Source organism: Podarcis gaigeae (genome assembly GCF_964106915.1).
Source record: "Podarcis gaigeae genome assembly, chromosome: 2".
Lineage (NCBI taxonomy): Eukaryota > Metazoa > Chordata > Lepidosauria > Squamata > Lacertidae > Podarcis > Podarcis gaigeae.
The window spans coordinates 59926369-59947488 of record NC_139679.1 but is presented as its reverse complement, the minus strand read 5'-3'; the positions used below and the strand labels follow the sequence as shown (position 1 = coordinate 59947488).

At 42.0% G+C, this 21120-nt stretch overlaps 1 protein-coding gene and 1 long non-coding RNA gene across 5 annotated transcripts in view; one reads left to right on the top strand and one right to left on the bottom strand.

Moving 5' to 3' along the window:
- Positions 1–21120, top strand: part of MACROH2A1 (macroH2A.1 histone) — a 48728-nt gene that overhangs the window by 15726 nt on the left and 11882 nt on the right. For 2 of the 4 annotated variants that reach the window (XM_083728589.1, XM_083728590.1), the window contains exons 3-6: positions 10743–10849; positions 11116–11313; positions 12997–13104; positions 19336–19426. In XM_083728589.1, the coding sequence (XP_083584715.1) occupies positions 10743–10849; positions 11116–11313; positions 12997–13104; positions 19336–19426 (504 nt within the window). Of the gene's footprint in view, positions 1–10742; positions 10850–11115; positions 11314–12996; positions 13105–17041; positions 17142–19335; positions 19427–21120 lie in introns of all 4 variants that reach the window. The other 2 variants (XM_083728587.1, XM_083728588.1) reach the window with 1 other exon arrangement.
- LOC310839766 lies at positions 6737–12366 on the bottom strand. The gene is made up of 2 exons (XR_014561649.1): positions 11843–12366; positions 6737–7170 (listed from the first exon to the last, which is right to left on the bottom strand). It is a non-coding gene; the product is annotated as an uncharacterized lncRNA (long non-coding RNA).

The window sequence follows — 21120 nt, the reverse complement described above, 5'->3', positions numbered from 1 at the left end:
GGCATCGCTGAAGGTCACACAGTATCCCTAGGGACTTTTCTGAACTGACCCTCGCTTTTTGCCTGATAGGGAGCAGCTACAGAACATAAAAAAAGAAGGAACACCACCTTTGTCTCCAAGGGTGCTCTCAGAGAGCTTCCTTTGTCGTCGCTGATGAGATTGTGGCAGAGTTGAGAGAACAGGTAGAGAGGACAGAGTGATCTGTAGTGGAAGGTGAAATGGCAATAAGATTGCTGCCAGATTCAAGGAAAATATCATAACAGAAGCCAAAGGGCGGCATTCAAGTAAGTTGTTGCATGTGCAGAACAAGGTTCGCTAGTGCAGTGGGACTCCCCTCCCCCCACACTTTCCTTTCCCTGTGTGTCCTGCATGTATGCTAAATCTTTTTTTAGGAGGAGAGGGGGGAAACTCTTGCTGCACAAGCTCACCTTGTTCCATGAGTGATTACTCCATTGAATTCCACTCAGGATATTCACATTTACATTTTGACTCAAGGCTCTTGAGATTGCTAGTTTACTTTGTTCGTTGCTCATAATCACCCATTTTTCATACTCGACCAGAAAGAGAAGTTCCAAATTTCAGAGGAGTTATTATATATTCATTAAAAAGAAGCATAGGTTCCTGTGGTGCCTTAAAAGTCTTAATTGCTTCTTTGTGGCATACACTTCTTTCATGCTGTCCACACTTCAATCTCTGTCTCACACAGACATATTTTGCTGTGCGGTTTCATAGCTGTAACCTATATCACTGGCCATTATAATATAATTTCCCCTTCTTGCTAGCCCTTGAGAAGTTCAAAAGGTGACAGCACGCAAGAGGACCTTTTCTGTGGTGGCTCCTCACCTCTGAAACTTCCTCCCCTGGAAGATCCATGTCACTCTTTCACTGCTTGCACTTAGGAGGGCAGTTAAAACATCTGTTTTTAATCAGGCTTTGAGCCCTACTGTGAATGTGAGTGTTTTTTATTTCTTGTTTATAAGTTTGTACCGTTGAACTACTTTTTAGAAATGCTGCTCTGATCTCCTTAGGGAGAGAGGGTTAGATATAAGTTATTTTAAATAAATAATTAAATACATTTCCCTAACCAGAGGGGAGAAACACCCTGCAGACACTTAGCAGAGTCTCATGTCTTGCAGCTACACCAGAGGCTGTACTAAATAAGAACTAAATAAGACCCAGTGTTTTTGTCTTGATAGCTTCCTAACCAAAGGGACTGCAAAGATCTCTTAGGACTTCCACAAATCTTTTGTACTAAACATCTGGAGCAGTTTTCCCTGTTGTTTGGTATTAAAACAGATATAGAAAAATAAGGCATTGTGTCATCTAATAAACAGTTTTCTCCTATCTTCACTTTTCATCTGACATCTCCAGAGAGGATCCTTTTATTACTTTTCAGTTATGTAATGTAAGTCTCTTGTCAGCTCTTTTTAGGCTGAACAAGCCACCATTTTTCCAAGCACATTTCAAAAACATCGTTTTCTGGCATTTCGATACAAGACATAATATCAAAGATAACCCTGAAACTAGCACTAACAAACTCAAATGTGGGGACTGGCTGAGGCTGGGACAGCTTGTGCTGTTTAAACCCAGCTGAAGCAAGGCCTGGATTATCAAGTCAAGTACAGTCAACCATAGTTTAACACTTGTAGGGTATTCTGTGGTAATATTGTGATTTTTTGAACTTGTCCGTGGAGTAATACCTGCAGGAAAGGTCCAAACCCAGTGCCCCACCAACTGTGGGAACATGGATGAAGGTCTTCTCAGTGGTGGCACCACTCAGACTCTGGAATTCTTAGCACATTTGTTATTGGCCTTGTGATAAATTGCAAATACCTTCCTTTTCCAGAGGCTTTTGGCCTGCTAGGTTAGGTATTTGTTTTCTTGCGCTGCAGTGTTTTATTATCTTGTGGTTCTGAATTTGGTTTATGCTGACTGCAGTTTTGAATCTTCTTTTTCTGTTTAATTAGATTTGTTTAATCTGAATGCACTACATTTTCTATCTTTTTTTTCAGTCTGCCTAGTTTATCTATCTATTTATCGATCTATCTGTCTGCCTGTCTATCCATCTATCTTAATTCAGAAAAAGAACTAGAAAGCTTATGGGCATAATTTAAATAGTAGACAAAAATGAAGCTTGTGGGAATTTCTGTCAATAAAAAAATAATTCCACAGCAAATTAGGAAAGAGTGAAGTTTATAAAACAGCAGGTGATATACAATAACACCCCACTCCTAAAAAAGGTGCTGTGATTTACATTGTTCCACAGCTAGAAAAAGTCAGGTAGGGCGAAAACTTGAAATGTCTGCTTTCTCCATTAACATTTTTCCACCACTGTATTTTATTGCCAATCCATTCATTTTGTAAAATTTAAAACATGCACTTTTTTTTTTTTTAGAGTTCCAGACCATAACTCTCTCTTGGGTGTTCTGGTGACTTTTATGCTTTGTTCTCGTGCTTTATGACATCACCAGATTCCCTGAGTGGAGTTTCAGATACTCCAGCAAGTCATTTGCTTGCTATTTAATCATGATTCATTTTCTGTGTGGAAACCTGTCCCAAGCCATTGAGTGCCTGAAAAATAAGAACGTATCCAGTTAGTGCAGTTAACCAGTTATCCCAAGTGCTTGCCATGTTTTCTGTCAGAATTCATTATGTGGAAGTGCCATTCCACTCTTCTTTCTTTTCAGAAGGAAGGTAATAATTTAAAGGCAAACGACAATCGTGTTTGTTTCTTAATATATATATATTTTAGTGCACACTGCTTTTTTAAAAAGGACAGTGGCTGTAGCCACAGTGATCTGCCATAAAAATAATTTGATTCATAGAATGTGATTTCAAAGTTTGGAGTGTTATTTATAGGCTGCACGGTAAGGAAAGGAAGCAAAAAGTTTCTTAAACAATGAAGAATCCATTACAGTGACAGCATTCTTTGGAACATTTGACATATTTCCTGCATGTCATTACACATTGATTTGTGTGTATGTGTAGCCTACCCTAAATAGAAAAATCAGGTTGAGCAAGACTGAAAAACAACAAAAAAGATAGAGAGAGATCAATACATTTAGACTGAGTGGTACAATACTGTATTTTATCTTTAACCTTATCCCTGGAAATAGAAATTCAGTGATAGAGAAAGACCTTGTGATTAAGGCTGAAATTTTGCTCAATACCTGGGAGCAAGTCCCATTAAGTTCAGTAGGGCTTACCTCAGAGTCGACATGTATAAATTTGCACTGTAAATTATTCTGCTTTTAAAACAGAATTTACTCCTTTGCTAACAACACAGCTTTTTATGACTGTGACATAAATATGGACCTAATATGGGCAAAAGTCCCCCTCCCTCTTGATGTAAATAAGAAATGCGTTGGGGTTTGCTTGCTTGGTTGTTTGTTTTTACAATCAAGCAGTTTATAAATTTTATGAAATAAATCAAGGAGCTGTGGTTGGGATGCAGATAGCCTCCCAACTGCTACTTCTGTGAAATCAAAGAGCCTTGGATGGTCAAGGCTCACACTTCAGCATCTCCAGGTAGGCATGGGAAGGTCCTTTGCCTGAAACCAGTCAGTGGCAACAGTACTGAGCCAGGTGGCCCAGTGGCCTAAGTCACTTCCTGTGCTCTTATCCTAGTCTTGGCTTCTGTTAGTGATGCCAGCAAAGAACCATTAGAACTTTTGCATTAGTTGTAGCACTTGGAAATTCGGAATTGGTGGTCCTTCCTGTAACGTTGTTGATAGATTCAGTGGTGTAAATGTTTGAGATAGAGAATAACTGCCCTCAGAGTGCATAACAAATGATGTGACACTTTTTGTTCAGTATCAGAACCGATTTGGCCTCCACAAATTAAAACACGTGTCTCTTAGAGTTGGCATTAGGTTGGGGGATGGTGTGTGCCGTACATAAATGTTGTCTTCACGTGCACATTAATGTGGACAAGATACAGTGGTACCTCGGGTTAAGTACTTAATTTGTTCCGGAGGTCTGTTCTTAACCTGAAGCACTACTTTAGCTAATGGGGCCTTGCGCCACCGCTGCGTGATTTCTGTTCTCATCCTGAAGCAAAGTTCTTAACCCGAGGTAATATTTCTGGGTTAGCTGAGTCTGTAACCTGAAGCGTATGTAACCTGAAGTGTATGTAACCCAAGGTACCACTGTACATTTTAATAAGCAAACACAGCACTCCCTGCAAACTTTTTCAGCTGCTCCAGCACAAAGAAAGGAGAGCCATCTGCAACATTGTATTATTAAATGCCAGGTTATCCTTTTAGTTTGTTCTCTCTTTGTATTCATATGCAAGAGGTGGGTGGGTGGCATGGTGGGCATCCAGTTTGTGTAAATGCAGGTTTATAACAAATGTCCCTAAAAATCAGAGCATAATCCAAGGTGCTGGACTTGTCCTGAGTTGTAAACCAGTCGAGCCAAACCATACACGTTGCATTAGCACAAGCAACATCTGGCAGTGCTTAGACTAATCATGTTTAAATGCATTTAAAAGTAGGGGGAGAAGCATGTGTAAACTGTTAAGAGTAACAGTGAAGTGTAAACTGGTAGGCAAAGGAAACACCATTTTATATATACACACACATATGCAGAGAGCAAGTGAACACAGGATGCTCAGTATGAAAATATCAAGATGGCTTGGGCTTCCTGTTAGCAGGCACCAAAAGCAGACTGCACTTCCATTTGAATTCAGTTTCTGCTCAGCTCTTGTAGATTATGTTCTTTAGATTACTTATGGAGGCTACGGTCCTAAGCTAACCTGTTAAGAGAGAAAGCCCCATTGAATGCAGTGTATGATTTACTTCAGAGCAAACATGGCTATAGCATGGCAGTGATTCACTTGGTGCTCCAAGCATCTGATAGGAGCACAGCTTGAGATTCCTATCAAAAAAGTGGGGTGGTTTGCGGATTGAGTATGAATGATGAGGAAGAACAGTGCTGACTTTGAGACACACACACCCTGCCCCCAAAAAGTTCTAGTTGTTAAACAGCTTTGATAGTTCCATGTAAATTACATTGCATTAATACAGAACCTTCAGTTATTTGACGTAGTTGGGCAGTTAACTGGATAAACAGGTTTACCAGCACATGAATATCCTGAAACTGAACTGAACTTCTTCAAATATCTGTAATTGTAAGACCAAGGCTGGTATTTATTTGTTTTTATGAGGAGTGTGCATAGGGAAAAGAAATGTTAAGTGGTCCTCTTTCAAGGATATTAAGGAAGATTGTAAGGAATGTACAAGAAAATGAACGTAGGGAAGTCTTAACTATTATAGTTGATTGAGTCTGATTGGGTTAAGATTTTTCAGAATAATAGAATGTTCTGGATTCAGTAAATCATTGATGGAACAATGTGTGATTGTTTTTCAAAATAAAATAAAGTAGATGAAATCCTTCTTCTGGAGTCAGAATGGCATTGCCTGGGATTTCTAAATGGGATTATACCAATGTCCCTCCTTTGGTTTCCAGAGATGCTTCTCAGATTTCTTTTGGATCAAGGTTTCAGATTCACACATTTTTCAGAAACCCCTTTTCTCATGTTGAAAGTTTTTTTGTTGTTGTTGAAAATGCTGGCTGTTGCTCAACATATCATCTGTTAGCTGTTAGCAACTAAATTCTGAGCGTTATGACTTCATTTCACTGAAGTGGAGAAAGGCAAAAGGTTTTGAAATAGGAGAAATGGTTTTCCTCAAGACATGAAATCTTTACCCCAAAAGAGGAAATAAAATTAAGCTAATCAGCATTTGGACGAAGTTAGAGTTCAGAGCTGTCAGGTATATTCACATTTGCATAGCAAAAATCCAGGTCTTGAACACCTGACAACAACATGGACTTTTTCCCTTGTCCAAAATGCTGGGCATGGGGAAGCTATCAAGCAAATTTGGAATCTTACGTCTTCCTTTTACACACAACAGATTGGACTTGAAATGATTTCTATGTGTGTGCATGAGAGGGATATGACATTTGCTCCAAATCAGTTTTGATGATATTAAAACCTGTGTAATAGTTCCTCAGGGGTCACGGGTGGCACTGTGGGTTAAACCACAGAGCCTAGGACTTGCCGATCAGAAGGTCAGCAGTTCGAATCCCTGCGATGGGGTGAGCTCCCGTTGTTCGGTCCCAGCTTCTGCCAACCTAGCAGTTTGAAAGCACGTCAAAGTGCAAGTAGATAAATAGGTACCGCTCCGGCGGGAAGGTAAACGGCATTTCCGTGTGCTGCTCTGTTCACCAGAAGCGGCTTAGTCATGCTGGCCACATGACCCAGAAACTGTCTGTGGACAAACGCCAGCTCCCTTGGCCAATAAAGCGAGATGAGTGCTGCAACCCCAGAGTCGGTAATGACTGGACCTAATGGTCAGGGGTCCCTTTACCTTTAATAGTTCCTCAAGAATTTTCACATTGGATGCTTAATAGTTTTTAGTGTTTTCTGTGAAGCTGATCAGTTATGTTCATATCTATGCTAGGTAAAAATGGTTTAAAGCAGGAGAGGCCAATTTTCAGCAGCTTCAGCCTTCATGGCCAATGAATAGAGACAAGGGAGGTCTAACAGCATCTAGAGGGGAACCACATTGGCTCTTCTGTTTTAAAGTATCCGTAAAGAGGCCCTGCTACATTGTGTTTATTTGCTTCCCCCCCAAAAAAAGGTTTGTTTGTTTGTTTGCTTGCTTGTTTATTGTGGATGAGGGATCTCACTGGAAATCCTTTGTGCACATTAAAAATTCCACCGTGAATGCTGCAGTTCAACTTTTGTTTAATTACAGAAAAAGGCATTTATTGGGCAAGACTTTTTAAAATCAGAACACCAGGTGGAACTCCTCAAGCTAGCTGTGAAAGTGCTACTCAAGGACCCTTAAAATGGAGCGTGTGCGTGACCACACAATCCTGTGCACACCTACTGAGACGTAAGCCCCATTGAGCTCAAGGAGTGTTGCTCCAAGATAAATGCAGAACAGCAGCCTGAGTGCGCGGAACATAATGCTTCTCCCTCTGTGCTCCTCATTTTACTTCTTTCTGTTCTTCACAAGCTTCTACCCTTCCTCTTAAACCACACTTTCTTCCCGAGTCTGAAAAGGAAGTGGGGTGCGTAGACTTCCCTGAAGGGCCATTAGGAAACAGTGCTTTCAAAATTGCTTCCTGCAAAACTTCATGCTTTTCAAAAACAGGTGTCCCCTGAAAGAGACAGACAAAGGACAAATAAAATGTTCCTTTCAGATATTGAAGAGCAACACTTAACACAGACTCTCTGGTTACGATATAACTTCTCTGTATACAGTGGTACCTCGGGTTAAGTACTTAATTTGTTCCGGAGGTCCGTTCTTAACCTGAAACTGTTCTGAACCTGAAGCACCACTTTAGCTAATGGAGCCTCCTGCCACTGCTACCGCCGTAGCCTGATTTCTGTTCTCATCCTGAAGCAAAGTTCTTAACCAGAGGTACTATTTCTGGGTTAGCGGAGTCTGTAACCTGAAATGTATGTAACCCAAGGTACCACTGTAGTTGTATCAGATGTCAAGAGTAAAAAAGGCAAATTTGTTACTAGTGCATAATAAATACAGAGGGTTGTATTTGTCCCCACTTGGAGGAGATCCACTGAAATTGACATACAGTCGTACCTTGGAAGTCAAACGGAATCCATTCCAGAAGTCCGTTTGACTTCCAAAATGTTTCAGAAACCAAGGCACAGCTTCCAGTTGGCTACAGGAAGCACCTGCAGCCAACAGAAGCCCCGGAAGTCACGACAGACGTTTGGGTTCCAAAGAACGTTCCCAAACCAGAAACAATCATGTCCAGGTGTGTGTTTGGGAGCCAAAACATTCAACCTGCAAGGCATTCAACTTCCAAGGAACGACTGTACTTGACTAATTTGGGGTCATTGATTTCAATGAGTCTAGTCTGTGAGAGGAATTGCTAATAATAAAATATACTCTATATATATTGGGGGGCCTGCTTGAAGTAGAGGGAAGATGAGGTCCTCATCATTTTAGCTGTCCCAAATGTATGTTGTCAGGATAAGATCAATCTGCCTTCCCAAAGCTGGTGGAGTTGCTTTTCCATTTCTTTTCTGCAGCCTCTTAGTTCCCTCAGGGCCTCACTCTGTCTCATCAGTGCTTCTTGCTCCACACTGTGGATTTGGCTTGCTGGCAAGGGATGCCATATTAACCAATATTCCATGCCTGGATATTCCATATCCAGTACACATAGTTTATTATGTTATAGCTCTGTCCTCCAGAGGAGGGGGGCATGATGAATCCTGAGTGAGAACTTCTGAGTTTAGCTTCAGTTTTTCTGTATATGAGAGGAATAGGATTGGATGCTCAGGATTAAGTTATTTACCCCTCCAGTGACCTTGCTGTGCTCAAGATGAACTTGGAGAGAAGCCTCCTTCCAAGGAAGAAATGTACTGTAATGTTGCTAGACGATTGGTGCCATGAGAGCTTTTCTTCTGGGGTTAACAGCTCCATGACTGGGGTATTAGATATTGAAACTCCACCCATTTGCTGTTGTCCCATAAAAAACCCAGACCCTCAGCACCTGCTCTTGGGGTGTACATGGTCCATCCTCCCTCCATTTTCTCCTTGCAGCAATTCTGTAAGGTACAGTGGTACCTCAAGTTAAGTACTTAATTCGTTCCGGAGGTCCGTTCTTAACCTGAAACTGTTCTTAACCTGAAGCACCACTTTAGCTAATGGGGTCTCCTGCTGCTGCCGCGCCGCCGGAGCACAATTTCTGTTCTCATCCTGAAGCAAAGTTCTTAACCTTTTCTGGGTTAGCGGAGTCTGTAACCTGAAGCGTATGTAACCTGAAGCATATGTAACCTGAGGTACTACTGTACATTAGGCTGAGAGACAGTGACTGGTCCAAGATCTCCCCCACTGAAATCCTTACAGCAACGCTGAATAATTATTATTCCTTCCCTCCCCAAGAGGGTGCTTGATGACTCACGGTTAAATGTTTGAACTGCCTCTCTTGAAAAATATTGTGTTTGAGTTGGCGCAAGCCAATGAACTGAGAGATTGATTTGCTGCTCACCATTTGCATAGTCAAGTTGTCACTTGAAGCTACAGCCAGTGAATGATGGGCATGCATCAATTCACAAACCAGTACACAGGACCTCATCAGCACATGCTGACCTACCAGGGTACTCCCAAGTACTCCCAAGCCCTAAGATCTGCCCTGCTGTTAATATGCTATCAAACATAAAGGATTGTATTTTCGTTCCTCCTTGACCTTGGAGACCACTTGGCTTACAGTAGCAGAGTCCTATTGGATGCAGGTGAGAAAGGGAGCAGAAGTGGGTTCCTTGGAGTATTTCAGCATCTGTACCACTGCAGGTGTTTAGCTCCTATAATACATGGCCTTAGGGCTGATTCATGTGTTACAATTCCAGGCAGGAGGTGATAATAGCAAAACAATTTCACTGCCTTGTCTGGAATTATGACAAGTGACTTGACCCTGAATATTCAACACGCAGGGATGCTGTGAGCATTAATAGCGCCTCACAGAAATGACATTCAATATTGAATTAACTTTCCAGGTTTTTAAATTAAAAGTTGGTCTGTCATAAAAAAAAATTAGCCACACATATGTGGAATCGTGTTAAGTCATCAACCTAGAGAAACAAAATACTCTCTTAGTACCACATCTTTAAGAAATATGACACTGAACAATTCTTAATATCATTGATAAAAATACATCTGTTGCTGTAGTCAAAGGTTTTCCAGTAAGTGCCATAACAGGCTTATCACAGGAATATTATAAAGGGCAGCTTACCTAGTATATGTACTGAAGCTAATCCTTTATATCATGCAAACTATAGTTTAATGGTTTTCTTTTTTTCACTAGACATTATTGCCCTCCCTACATATTCCCCAAAGCGGGTGCATGTTACACATGTAATCTGTTTTTATCTGTTAAAGAATAAATGATTAAATAACACTCATGCCACGATATTTTTTATGTATGAATGCATGGAAGACTCCTAATAATTAGGCAAAACGGACTACCCAAGATGTACAGAATATGTATTAAAACATGAAAATATCCATAGTTGTTTCTGTATTTCAGTTAGGTTAAAAAACAATAGTACTTCTGGTTTGAACATTGTGCAAAAATTATCTGGACCAAAAGATGGATTTAAAAAAATATACAACACACACCAGATAAATACAGTTATGTATTAGGTCTTTCCTTAGTTCCCAATAAATAATTTCTCTTATATTGGTTTGTTATCTTTTAGTTTGTCATCAGAATAAATAGGCTGTCATATAGGCTGGCAGATTCCACATGCATGTTTGTTAGGTGAGCGTTCGCATAATGAGTTGACAATTTTAATTGATTCCTACTGGGAAATTTCTAATGCATGCCTGACCATGAAATTTTGACCCCAAAATGATGACAAAACCCAAAATAACCCTCTGAAATCTTGCAAAGGCAAAGAAGAAATGCTGTCTTGATCCTGTTGTGAGACAGGTTTAGTTTTGCACATAAATTCCTATGGTCTTTTTTATAAATCTGGAGGATTAATAACGGAGCCAGGTTTACGTATCTATGATTACAATTTACTATCAGGCAAATAATACTGTGGTTTGCGACCACGAGGTACTTGGAGAGTCAGGTGGCTGCATACCTTTTGTCAACTGCTAGAAAATCAACTATATGCTACTTCGTTCCCTTATTTACCAAACAGAGGCCAGGTGTTTTTCTTTTGTTTTGAATTGAGAAAGTCTTCTCTTCCTTGACAGCGGAAATTCTTGAATTGGCTGGAAATGCCGCACGGGACAACAAGAAGGGTCGTGTCACACCTAGACATATCCTGTTGGCTGTAGCAAACGACGAAGAATTAAATCAGGTAAAAATATTTCCCTTTTGAGTCTTTCCTTTCTCTTCTTCACCCAAAGTCATAATTCAGAATATAAGGAGTAGTTTGCGGTTGGCCCGGCTTTATTACATTAATGGGAAATGTATCAGCAACTCTTCAGGTTGAAATTGTCACATAATCTCCCTGCTCTTGAGCTTTTCATCTGTGTGTTTCCCTTGCCTTTGGTGGCGAGGTGCCTGGTTTCTCCCAGTTTCAAAGCCATTCAGCATTGCCTGTTTGTTCCGTTTCCATTTAAGCTGTTGAAAGGCGTCACCATAGCCAGTGGCGGTGTATTACCAAATATTCACCCAGAATTGTTGGCGAAGAAACGGGGTTCGAAAGGAAAATTGGAAGCGATCATCACTCCGCCGCCGGCGAAAAAGGCAAAATCTCCATCACAGAAGAAAACCACAACAAAGAAAACGGGGGGCAAGAAAGGAGCAAGAAAGTCTAAGGTATGCTTCCATTTCTTCTACAGCCCAGTTCTACGTTTGTTTACCTGGAAGCAAACCTCATTGTGCTTCATGAGACAAAGTTAGTGCTTGTGTATAACATGGGGATTATTTCTAGCTGTCTGGATGACACTTGATCCGACCCTAGCTAGTCGCAGAAGCAGCCTGTCAGGTGAGGTGGAGTTGCTGTGCTAGCTTCCTGGCAGGAGGGTCCCTGTTGCTTGCTGGGTGGGAGGGAGAGGCAGTGGAGAGGTTGGCATTGTGCAAATGCGCTGGTGGAGCCAACCCAGTGTGCCTACTGACCTATTTGCCCCATGCTGACCTCCCCTGCACCTCTTCTCTCTTTCCTGGTAAGCAGCAACAACCCACCTGATAGAGTAGCGCTATCTCCCCTCCTGGCAAGCCACTTCCGCCTTATAAATGTTACGGACAACATGCTATAGAGAGCAGTGGGCCATATACCGCTTGGTCATTCTGTGGAGGTGAAGGTGAGCACATAATAGATTCTAGAACATTTAGCTTCCTAATGTACCCTTTCTAACAGGGATGGGGAACCTCTGGCTGCAGGCCGCATTTGGTCCGCCAAGCTGTTTCCCCCAAGCCATGCCTACCTGCCCCACACCTGATGTCTTATGCGATATCAGGAGCAGGGCAGGTAGAGATGTGGCTGGATTGGTTTCTCATGCGGCCGATCGCTGCAGAAGTCTGGCTTGAACTCCCTTCGTCTCAGCTGATGGGTGAGGAGGTCAGCCCTGCTTGGTTCAGATATGCAAGCAAGTTTCCCACAGAGAACTTGCTGGTGCACCCAAACCCTGCAGAAAGCAGCATTGATCTTCACACACGTCAGCTGATGCACAGGGAGTTCAACCTGCTTGGTTGCTCTCTCCCTCCTCCCATGCAACCCTACTGGCCAATGTTGACTGGTGAGCAGGACAATCCACTTGCCAGTCAGCCGACATCATTATGACATCAGGTGACTGAGAGGTGGGTAGTCCCACCGGCCTGCCAGAGTTAACCTACAGGGCAGCAGGATATAAAGATCTGGCCCAATGGGCACAAAAGGTTATCCGCTCCTGCTTTATACCATGATTACAAAAGCAGAGTTCTTCAACAGCTTTACATGGAAACGTAAGAAGTTTTGCCTTCTTGGGCCATCTAGCTTCACTGGCAGTGGCTCACCACTGTTTCAGATAGGAATCTTTTCCCAGCCCGGCCTGGGACTGAAACTGGGACCTTCTTCATGCAAAGGAAATTTATGCAAATAAAAATACCTTTTGTTGCTCATACCTTTGGGGAAGAAACACAACATGGATTTGCCTTTGACATCACACCTTTAGAGGAATCCAATCACGAGTATTCTTTTAGCTATACGAGAGTCACTCAGCTGAGATATGTCGGAGACAGATTCCCACTCACACTGCTAGATGGATGGTAAAACACAGTCCGTATAGTAAAGTGTATGGATTACCAACACAGTGAGAAGTTTTATTTGTATCTAAAATTCGTGGATACATCTAGCATGTGTCTAGTCTAGCAGTGGGGGCTTTGCAAACTTGTTCCCTCTGTGGAGTTGCTGCAATGGAGTAGTATGCATGCACTTCATGAGCATATGATTAGTTGTGCTGCGTTGGTCTGTTTAATTGTGGATTTTACTAACTGATTGCTTGGTTGATTTTGACTGAGAAGAAACAGGGAGAAGTCAGCAAATCAGCAAGTGCTGACAGCACAACAGAAGGCACCCCGACAGATGGCTTCACCGTCCTTTCCACAAAAAGTCTATTCCTTGGGCAGAAGGTAGGTTTGTGTAATATGGTCACAGTTTTTAACAGTACATAGCTAAATAGATATACAGGATTGCATCCAGTGCTTGTCCTGCTCAGAGCAGATCCACGGAAGCTAGTAAGCTGGCACACTTAGGCTTATCAAGTTTAATTGGGTTTACTCTGTGTAGAAGTTAGTTGGGTGCAACGCAACTTCCTGGCTTTTTCAATGGCTTGGCACACACCCAAGTTCCCCATTCTCCCCCACCTGCCGTGATTAACACATCTGGCAAACTATCCTCTTGGAAACAATGGAATCTTTTATAGATTGCACTCATTGTTTCTTCAGTACACATAGCACAAAGTGTTGGGGGGTGAGGGAAAGAAAAGGGGGGGAAAGTCCAAAAAAGATTGCTGTCTAAATATAAACAAACAAGAGAAGGAGAAGCAGAAATGAAGGTAGCAATGGATGACCATGGGCAAATGCAGCTGCATGTAATTAAAAATGTAGTTATAGGTGTGAATGGGGATTCAGGGGTTAAGCCAAAGGCCTCACAGAAAATATGGGGTTTCAGTAGCAATATGAAAGGGGAGGAAGAAGTGGCAACACATAAAATTTCAGGGAGCCATGCTAGGGAGGCAGGAAGGGGAAATGGGTGGAGTCATAAATATTCCCACTCGTGCAAGAAGGCTTCCCTGCTCCTTCCCAAAATCTGCTTTGGAGGATCAGGAAAACCCCCCAGAAGAGTGTATGAGGGGAAGGAAAGGAAAGGAAAGGGAGAGCTATCAGGCAAGATGGAAATCTATTCATCTTAGCACTACATTGAATCCCCTCCATGGTGCCCAGCAAGAAACCTCTGAGTGGTTGGTAGTAGTAGAGGGGAAGGAGCTAAGGACGGGGGGAAAGGTGTAATGGGTAAGAAAAGGAGAAATATATTGTGGACAGATGCTATAGAGAGCTTTAAAAGGGGCATCATGGAATCAGCAAATTAAAGAATTCTGGTGGTGGAGTTTTGGATAGATGTGAAAAGACTGACTAGCGAAGGAGAGGGAGGAATAAATAAACAAAGCTATGTGCCTAGCCAAAAAGGTTAATTGTGATAATGACTGATGCTGACATCCCTGGATGCAGGTGGTCACCAGAGGAGCACACATAGCCTCCTAGTTAAAGGCAACAGCATGTTCTGTGATTTAAAAAGCATCTGCACATGACAGCGTACTTGTTTTAGTGAACTTGTGCTGAAAATGAAATGGCTTTGCTATACAGTCATCTATGTCTGTTAGGCCCTGTTGATACGGCCCCAGTAAATTAAATTTTGGAGAAAAATGCCAGGTGGCATTGCACTAATTAATTCAGTAAATACGTTTGCGGTCTTTCATTCCAACATGCCTTACAATTTAGCTGGCGTGCAATATGTGTTTTCCAAGCATTGTTGCCAGTTAATGATAATTTAGAGATTTTTGCAGGGTTGGAGGCATTTGCAGCGAGATTGCTTAACCCTTTTTCCCATCTGCTGCGTCTCCTGCAAGCATCCTCCAAAGTATTCCACACACATTCAAGCTAACTCCTAATACTGGAAATGCCCGTCCAGAGGGGGGGGGGGGGACTGGATAGTGATTGGAAGGAAAAATCAGAGAAGGGTTAAGCAGCTCCCCTTCCCAGCCTCCTCCACAAAGGCCTATCCCTCCTGTGTTAAAAGTTAAGAGGCCAATGCAGAATTGGAAACTCTGCAATTGCCTTGTAATATCATGTAGATCCGTTCTTATTGCGTGAACCAAAACACTCAGGAAAGGTTTCAGAAACACCCTTCAGAAACTTGATTGTATGTCTGTGTTACAGTGAGAAAATGCTTTAAAGTGGGGTGTTACATGTTCAGTTACATAAATCACAAAATGATATGTTCCTTTTGCTGTCTTACCAGGGGTGCGCTTTCTTCTAGCTAATTATTATTTCATATTGAATAATAGTCCCTTTTCCCAGTGAAGAAAGTAGCTTGGAAGGCATGTTTATATGTGCATCTAACCTCCAAAGTCATATTTTTCATTTGGAAATGGAGAAGGTTTAGGGATTTGCACTGAGAAATGCTAACATTTTGTATTTGTTGATATTTTGTATGTCTATTACATGCGTGTTTTTTTGTTCTACTGAAGAAAATATTATGTTAGTACTTTGTCAAGCTTCATCCGCCACACAATAAAAACTGCATTTAGTTCTAATTCTGGTTACAACAGGCTGGTTTATGAATATATTAAGAAATTGAGTCCCTTGAGATTTTTGCCTTCTCTCTGCCAACACCAGTTGTGCCAATGCAAGACTCAAACAGTAGAGTATGAGAAAACATAGAAATTATTATAAGTGCATGAAGTAATTCCCATAGATTCTGTTTAAAAACAGGCCTCGGCATAATTCAGTCCAATTCAGAATAAATACATATCTTACATTCAAAAACTGCAGGAATAATTTTTGCGCACACATCTCTGATTCTCCATCTGCACCGCTCCCTTCATTTCAGTTGACTCCTTACTTCCACTTTGAAGGCTGGGCTGCTCCCCACAGCATGTCAATGCTTTTTGGCACTTTGTATTTTGTTTGCATTTGAAAAATGGCTATTTTATTTTTCTCCCTTCGCATTGACAAAAAAATGAATTGGAATAAGTAGTAATACAAGAGGGGACTTTGGCAGGTGGGTGGCCCTCCCCACCTGTCAATCATGTGACTCACAATGGCTTCATGTCAAATTTGGCCCACAAGGCAGTTCCTGATATGGATCTGGCCCATGGAGCCAAAAGAGTTCCCTGCTTCAAAGAATGTAAGGTACAAATCATGTAGGGATTTTTAAAAGTACAAAATTGGGAGCCTATGCCACAAAAACATTCTCATTTGAAGATTTAATCCCAGGAAGGTTTTTTTTTTTAAAAAAAGGCTTCACCTGAAAGACTATTCTGAAAATACCATCAAGAAGGCACCAGGAAAGACTCTTGTAGGGAGGACATTCCATAACTGGGGGTGCCACCACTGACAAGGCCCTCTCCCTAGCAGCCACCCACCTCACTTTACTTGGTGGGGGCTTCCCTACCAAACTGACTTGTGTGAAAGCTCTTATACTTGGTTTCCTGCAGCATCCTGCCAAACAGAAAGGGGACATTGTCTTATTTTGGTTACCCATTTATAGAAAGTTTACCGTGCCCATTGCACAATGGGTTCATTGGGGCTTGATTCCTAGATAAGAGAGCACTGCAGCCTTACGGTATATCCTTATCAAAATTACACACACATGCAAAACCATCCCTTCTCTTCCCTACCCACCATATGCAACAGTGAACCAAAATGTCCGTTGGTTGCACGTCATTGTAAGCAGATCAGATACATGTCGTGTAAAATGATTGCTGGTCACTTCCTGTAGTTGCAGTAGCAGGTGGTGGGGTGGGATGCCACTGCTCAGGTTGGTTGCTGCTACTTATTTGGGGGTAGAGGGGGAGAGGCGAAACCAGGGTGGTGCAAACACGCCAGCAGAGAGAATCCAGCAGTCCTGCCAGCAGGTTTGCACCACACCGACCTCTCTGCTGCTTTACCCCTCTAACTCCCGGTAGGCAGTCGTGACATGACCAGTCAGAGTTGAAGCAAGCACTATAGTGCCCAAACATCTACTACTGCCTGGTAGGAAGCCAGCAGAGGTGGTAGGGACCAGATATCCCAGCCTCTTACCAGCTTGTGCCCATCAGGCATTAAAGCAAGTTAAAGCTCTGACCTGACACAAGCGCTTCCTTTCCATGTACAGAATCATGTCCTAGTCTTGAGTTTGAAGCATATTCCATTTTGTTTGTTTACCAGTTAACCTGCCATTTATTTCTGCACCTTTGTTTGCAGTGATGCTACCCCCACCTCCGTTGCAAGTCTTACTTTTCTACAGCTTCTCTGTGATTTCCCAACTGTCCTGTCGTTATTTCCCACCTCATGCTTTTCTTTTCAGCTGAACCTTATTCACAGTGAAATCAGTAATTTAGCCGGCTTCGAAGTGGAGGCCATTATCAATCCCACCAATGCTGACATTGACCTTAAAGATGATCTAGGTAAATGGGGAATGGGCTGCCATAACTAACAGTCACATGGAAATTATGGAATGCTCACACTACTCTCATGTAATAAATGCAAGATTTTGAAAGCCTCAAAATACATTAAAGGGTGGATTATTATATGTGACTATTACCTCATTAACTTATTGTTCCATAATAATCGAATGTGACTGTTGGTTCTTTTGGGGATGTTTCGTATATGGATTCTTTGAGAGCTAAAACGGTTAAATATCCGTCATCAAAATAAGTAGTTTCTCCATTCTGATTATGACCTAATATGCTCCCCTGCTTCCTTCCCTGTTTTTAATTCAATCAGCTTCTTGTTCAGTTATAAACAAAGATTATTTTAATCATACATTTTCGACACTACCTGTATTTTTAAAAAAATGCTTTGCTCAAAAAGAAAGTTGTCTTGTCATTCAAAGGACGTACATTTAATAATGATAATCTACGTGATTTTGTGGAGTAGCTCAATCTTCCCTAACCTGGTGTAGGTGTTTTAAACTACAACTCCAATCACCCCCAACAAGCAGAAATATGTAATCCAGAACATCAGCAGGGTACTACATTGGGGAAGGGTGCAATAGCTTATATTTACCTTAATTGCTTTTAGGTAAGTACCGTATTTTTCACCCCATAGGACACACTTTTTCCCCTCCAAAAATGAAGGGGAAATCTGGGTGCGGGACGAATGCAGGCTTTCGCTGAAGCTTGGAGAACGAGAGGGGTCGGTGCGCACCGACCCCTCTCACTCTCCAGGCTTCAGGAAGACATCCGCAGCCTAGGCAGCCCTGCGGGAGTTTTCCCGCAGGGCTCCCCACGCTGCGGATAGCAGCCTGCCGCCCGGCGCACGACTCGACCTGAAGCAGAGCGCCCCTTGTGCTGGGCAGACATCAGCCAGCCCCACAAGCTCGGGGGACAGCGGAGAGGCGCAGCACCGCCATCCCTCTGTTCCCTGACCTGGTTTTCCTTTATTTCCCCCCCAAAAAACTAGGTGCGTCCTATGGGACGGAGCGTCCTATGGGACGAAAAATACGGTATACAACACTTTGTTGCTTTTTAAAAGAAACCCAGACAGTTAACAACACATAGATACTAATACTTTAAAAAAAATTAAAAGCCAATAAAGACAGCATAGACTACATTTAAAAATAAGTTGATGTCAATGACCAGTAAAGGCCTGTGTGAATAAATATATCTCCAGGAGGCGCTAAAACACTGCAGAGTTGGCACCTGCCTTATTTTGCTGTGTGCAGAGGAGGAGATTACTGTTTTTAATGATTCCACAAGTTTTTAATAGTTTCTTAATGAAACGGTGAATTTGATTTTGACAACCTGATGATTTTTCTCAATGCTAGCATGTTCATCAGTAAACAGAGGGCACAAGAAAGTTTTATTTAGACCAGTCTTCACCTAAAATATTTTATGGGGTTTTTTCCTTATCTTTGAAATTTAAACAAACTATCAAAGTGAAAGTGATTAACTGTTTATAAACTATTAATGAATAAACTTTATCATAACTTCAAATAATGTGGTCTTAGGCTGTAAATTAAAACACACATACACTTGTTCTAATTTCAGACAAGTTTTACAACAGGCACCATCCAACCAAAGTTAAGCAATTTCATAACACAATCCTATACATGTCTACTTGGAAGTAATTCCCATTGAATTCAGTGGGGCTTATGCCCAGGTAAGTGTATATAGGAATGCAGCCTTAGTCCCATTTTCAAGAGACCCGCATAAGTCAGCTGGATCATTGCTTACCCCCAGAATGTCTAGGGAGTTGTGTACGGAAAAATGCAAATAATCATCAAACTGGAGAAGCTAGTTGTTTTGTTGGGCTGGATTATCCAGGTATTGGATGTTGTTACCACATTCCGTAAGATTCCAGTTTCACAGGTTTCGGCAAGGTCAAGAAGGTTGTAGCTGCTGTTGACACATGCTGAAACGCTTGCCTTGTCCTTGTCCTGTCGGTCAGCTGCTAAAGTTGATGTATTTGATACTTCTCTGCTTCCTCCTTACATTCCCCCTTTTTCTTAGCATACACTTGTACAAAGATTTTTGGGGTTTGGTTGTTATTGTTAATGGCACACATTTTGAAGCCCAAAGGTAGGATAACGAGGAAATGTAGATCCTGTTTTGGGTCTTTGACCAACATGGTTGATGCACATTTGTTTACCTGTTGTAGTTGCAAGTTGTTCAGGCTGACATTGCCACGATCGACAGTGATGCTGTCGTTCACCCGACAAACTCTGACTTCTACACCGGTGGTGAAGTAGGTAATGGAGAGTTCGGTGCTGCAGAGTTTGTATGTGTATGCATGAACCAATCAGCAGCAACAAGCTTGCCCCTGCAGATCGGCATTCTTTTCTCACTTCCAGCAGTCCTGCCCTGTACCGAGTAAAGTCAGGGCCAAATTGATTAAATGCAAGATGCCTGTCTAATCAAGACCTGGACCATCACTTCGCCTCACTGGCTTTGTTTTCCTGTGCAAAGTTAATATTATGGAAGAGGGAGGAAATAGGCTCTTACTAATAACAGAATTAGGGATCCGGGTGGTGCTGTGGGTTAAACCACAGAGCCTAGGACTTGCTGATCAGAAGGTCAGCGGTTCGAATCCCTGCAACGGGGTGAGCTCCCGTTGCTCGGTCCCTGCTCCTGCCAACCTAGCAGTTCGAAAGCATGTCAAAGTGCAAGTAGATCAATAGATACTGCTCTGGCGGGAAGGTAAACGGCGTTTCCGTGCGCTGCTCTGGTTCGCCAGAAGCGGCTAAGTCATGCTGGCCACATGACCCGGAAGCTGTACGCCGGCTCCCTTGGCCAATAAAGCGAGATGAGCGCCGCAACCCCAGAGTTGGCCACGACTGGACCTAATGGTCAGGGGTCCCTTTACCTTTTTAATAACAGAATTGGAGATCTTTAAGACACATTCATCACAACTACCCATAATTATTGGGGGGGGGGTGTACAGTTCCACTGGTGTAGTCAATTTAAAGCACTCTTGAAGGCCCATTTAACTCATTACATTTCCCACGTGATTTTTAAAAGAGGTATGTAGAGGGGGTCCACAAAATACTCAAAAGATTTCTGTTTCTTGTCTCATTAGGTAGATGCCTGATTTTTTCAGAAGGTACAAAAAGCACATCTTTATATATTTTTTTAGGAAGCCATCCTCACTTAACTGGCAAGGTTACTGCTTTAGAAACCCTGCAATTTTTCATTAGCCTGCCGGGGTCTATTTCTGATATTGCTCTTCCCACACGCTCCACGTTAGCGCGTGAAATGTGGTCCTAAGTGGCTTACACAAAATTGCACATGGAACAGCATAGGCAAAAACGCATCCTAAATAATGGGTTGCAGCTCGGCTAAGTTAGTAATGCGTATTCCCACTGAAATAAATGTGAATAGTTAGTCTCATTTGGATCCCAATGAAGTAATAACTAAGTTGGTCTAGCCAAGCCACTCATTTCTAAGAACTGCAAGTTTGTGTTAACCTAGGCTTGCCATACATCAGGAAAATTCGTGACATGTCCTGGTTTTCACATCTAAAAATGGCGTCTGGGGGAATTTTGTAATGGAAAACCCAGGTGTATGGCAACGCTATGGAAAAAGCAGCAGAAGCAGCCCAAAAAACTGAAACTCACTATTTTGGGGTTAGGTGGCTTTCTAAAAAAAAAAAAGAGAAAAAGTTCAACAATTTTTGGTGGTTTCCTAAAAATAAAAACAAAAAAAACCCAACTCAACTTTGCAGGTGTCAGGAATTTTGCTTTTTGAAATATGACAACCTATAATGAAGATATGCCTTCATGTCAAGTCTCTAGTTGTGGGTGGGGAACCTGGGTTGTTTCATTCATTAGCACATGATCTTCTAATTCCCTTTGACTGCTGGAAGGAAGAACAGAAGTGCACACACGCTTAGCTTCAAATGATTAACTTTTATCCATAAAGGCCTTCTAACCACATTATATTTTGG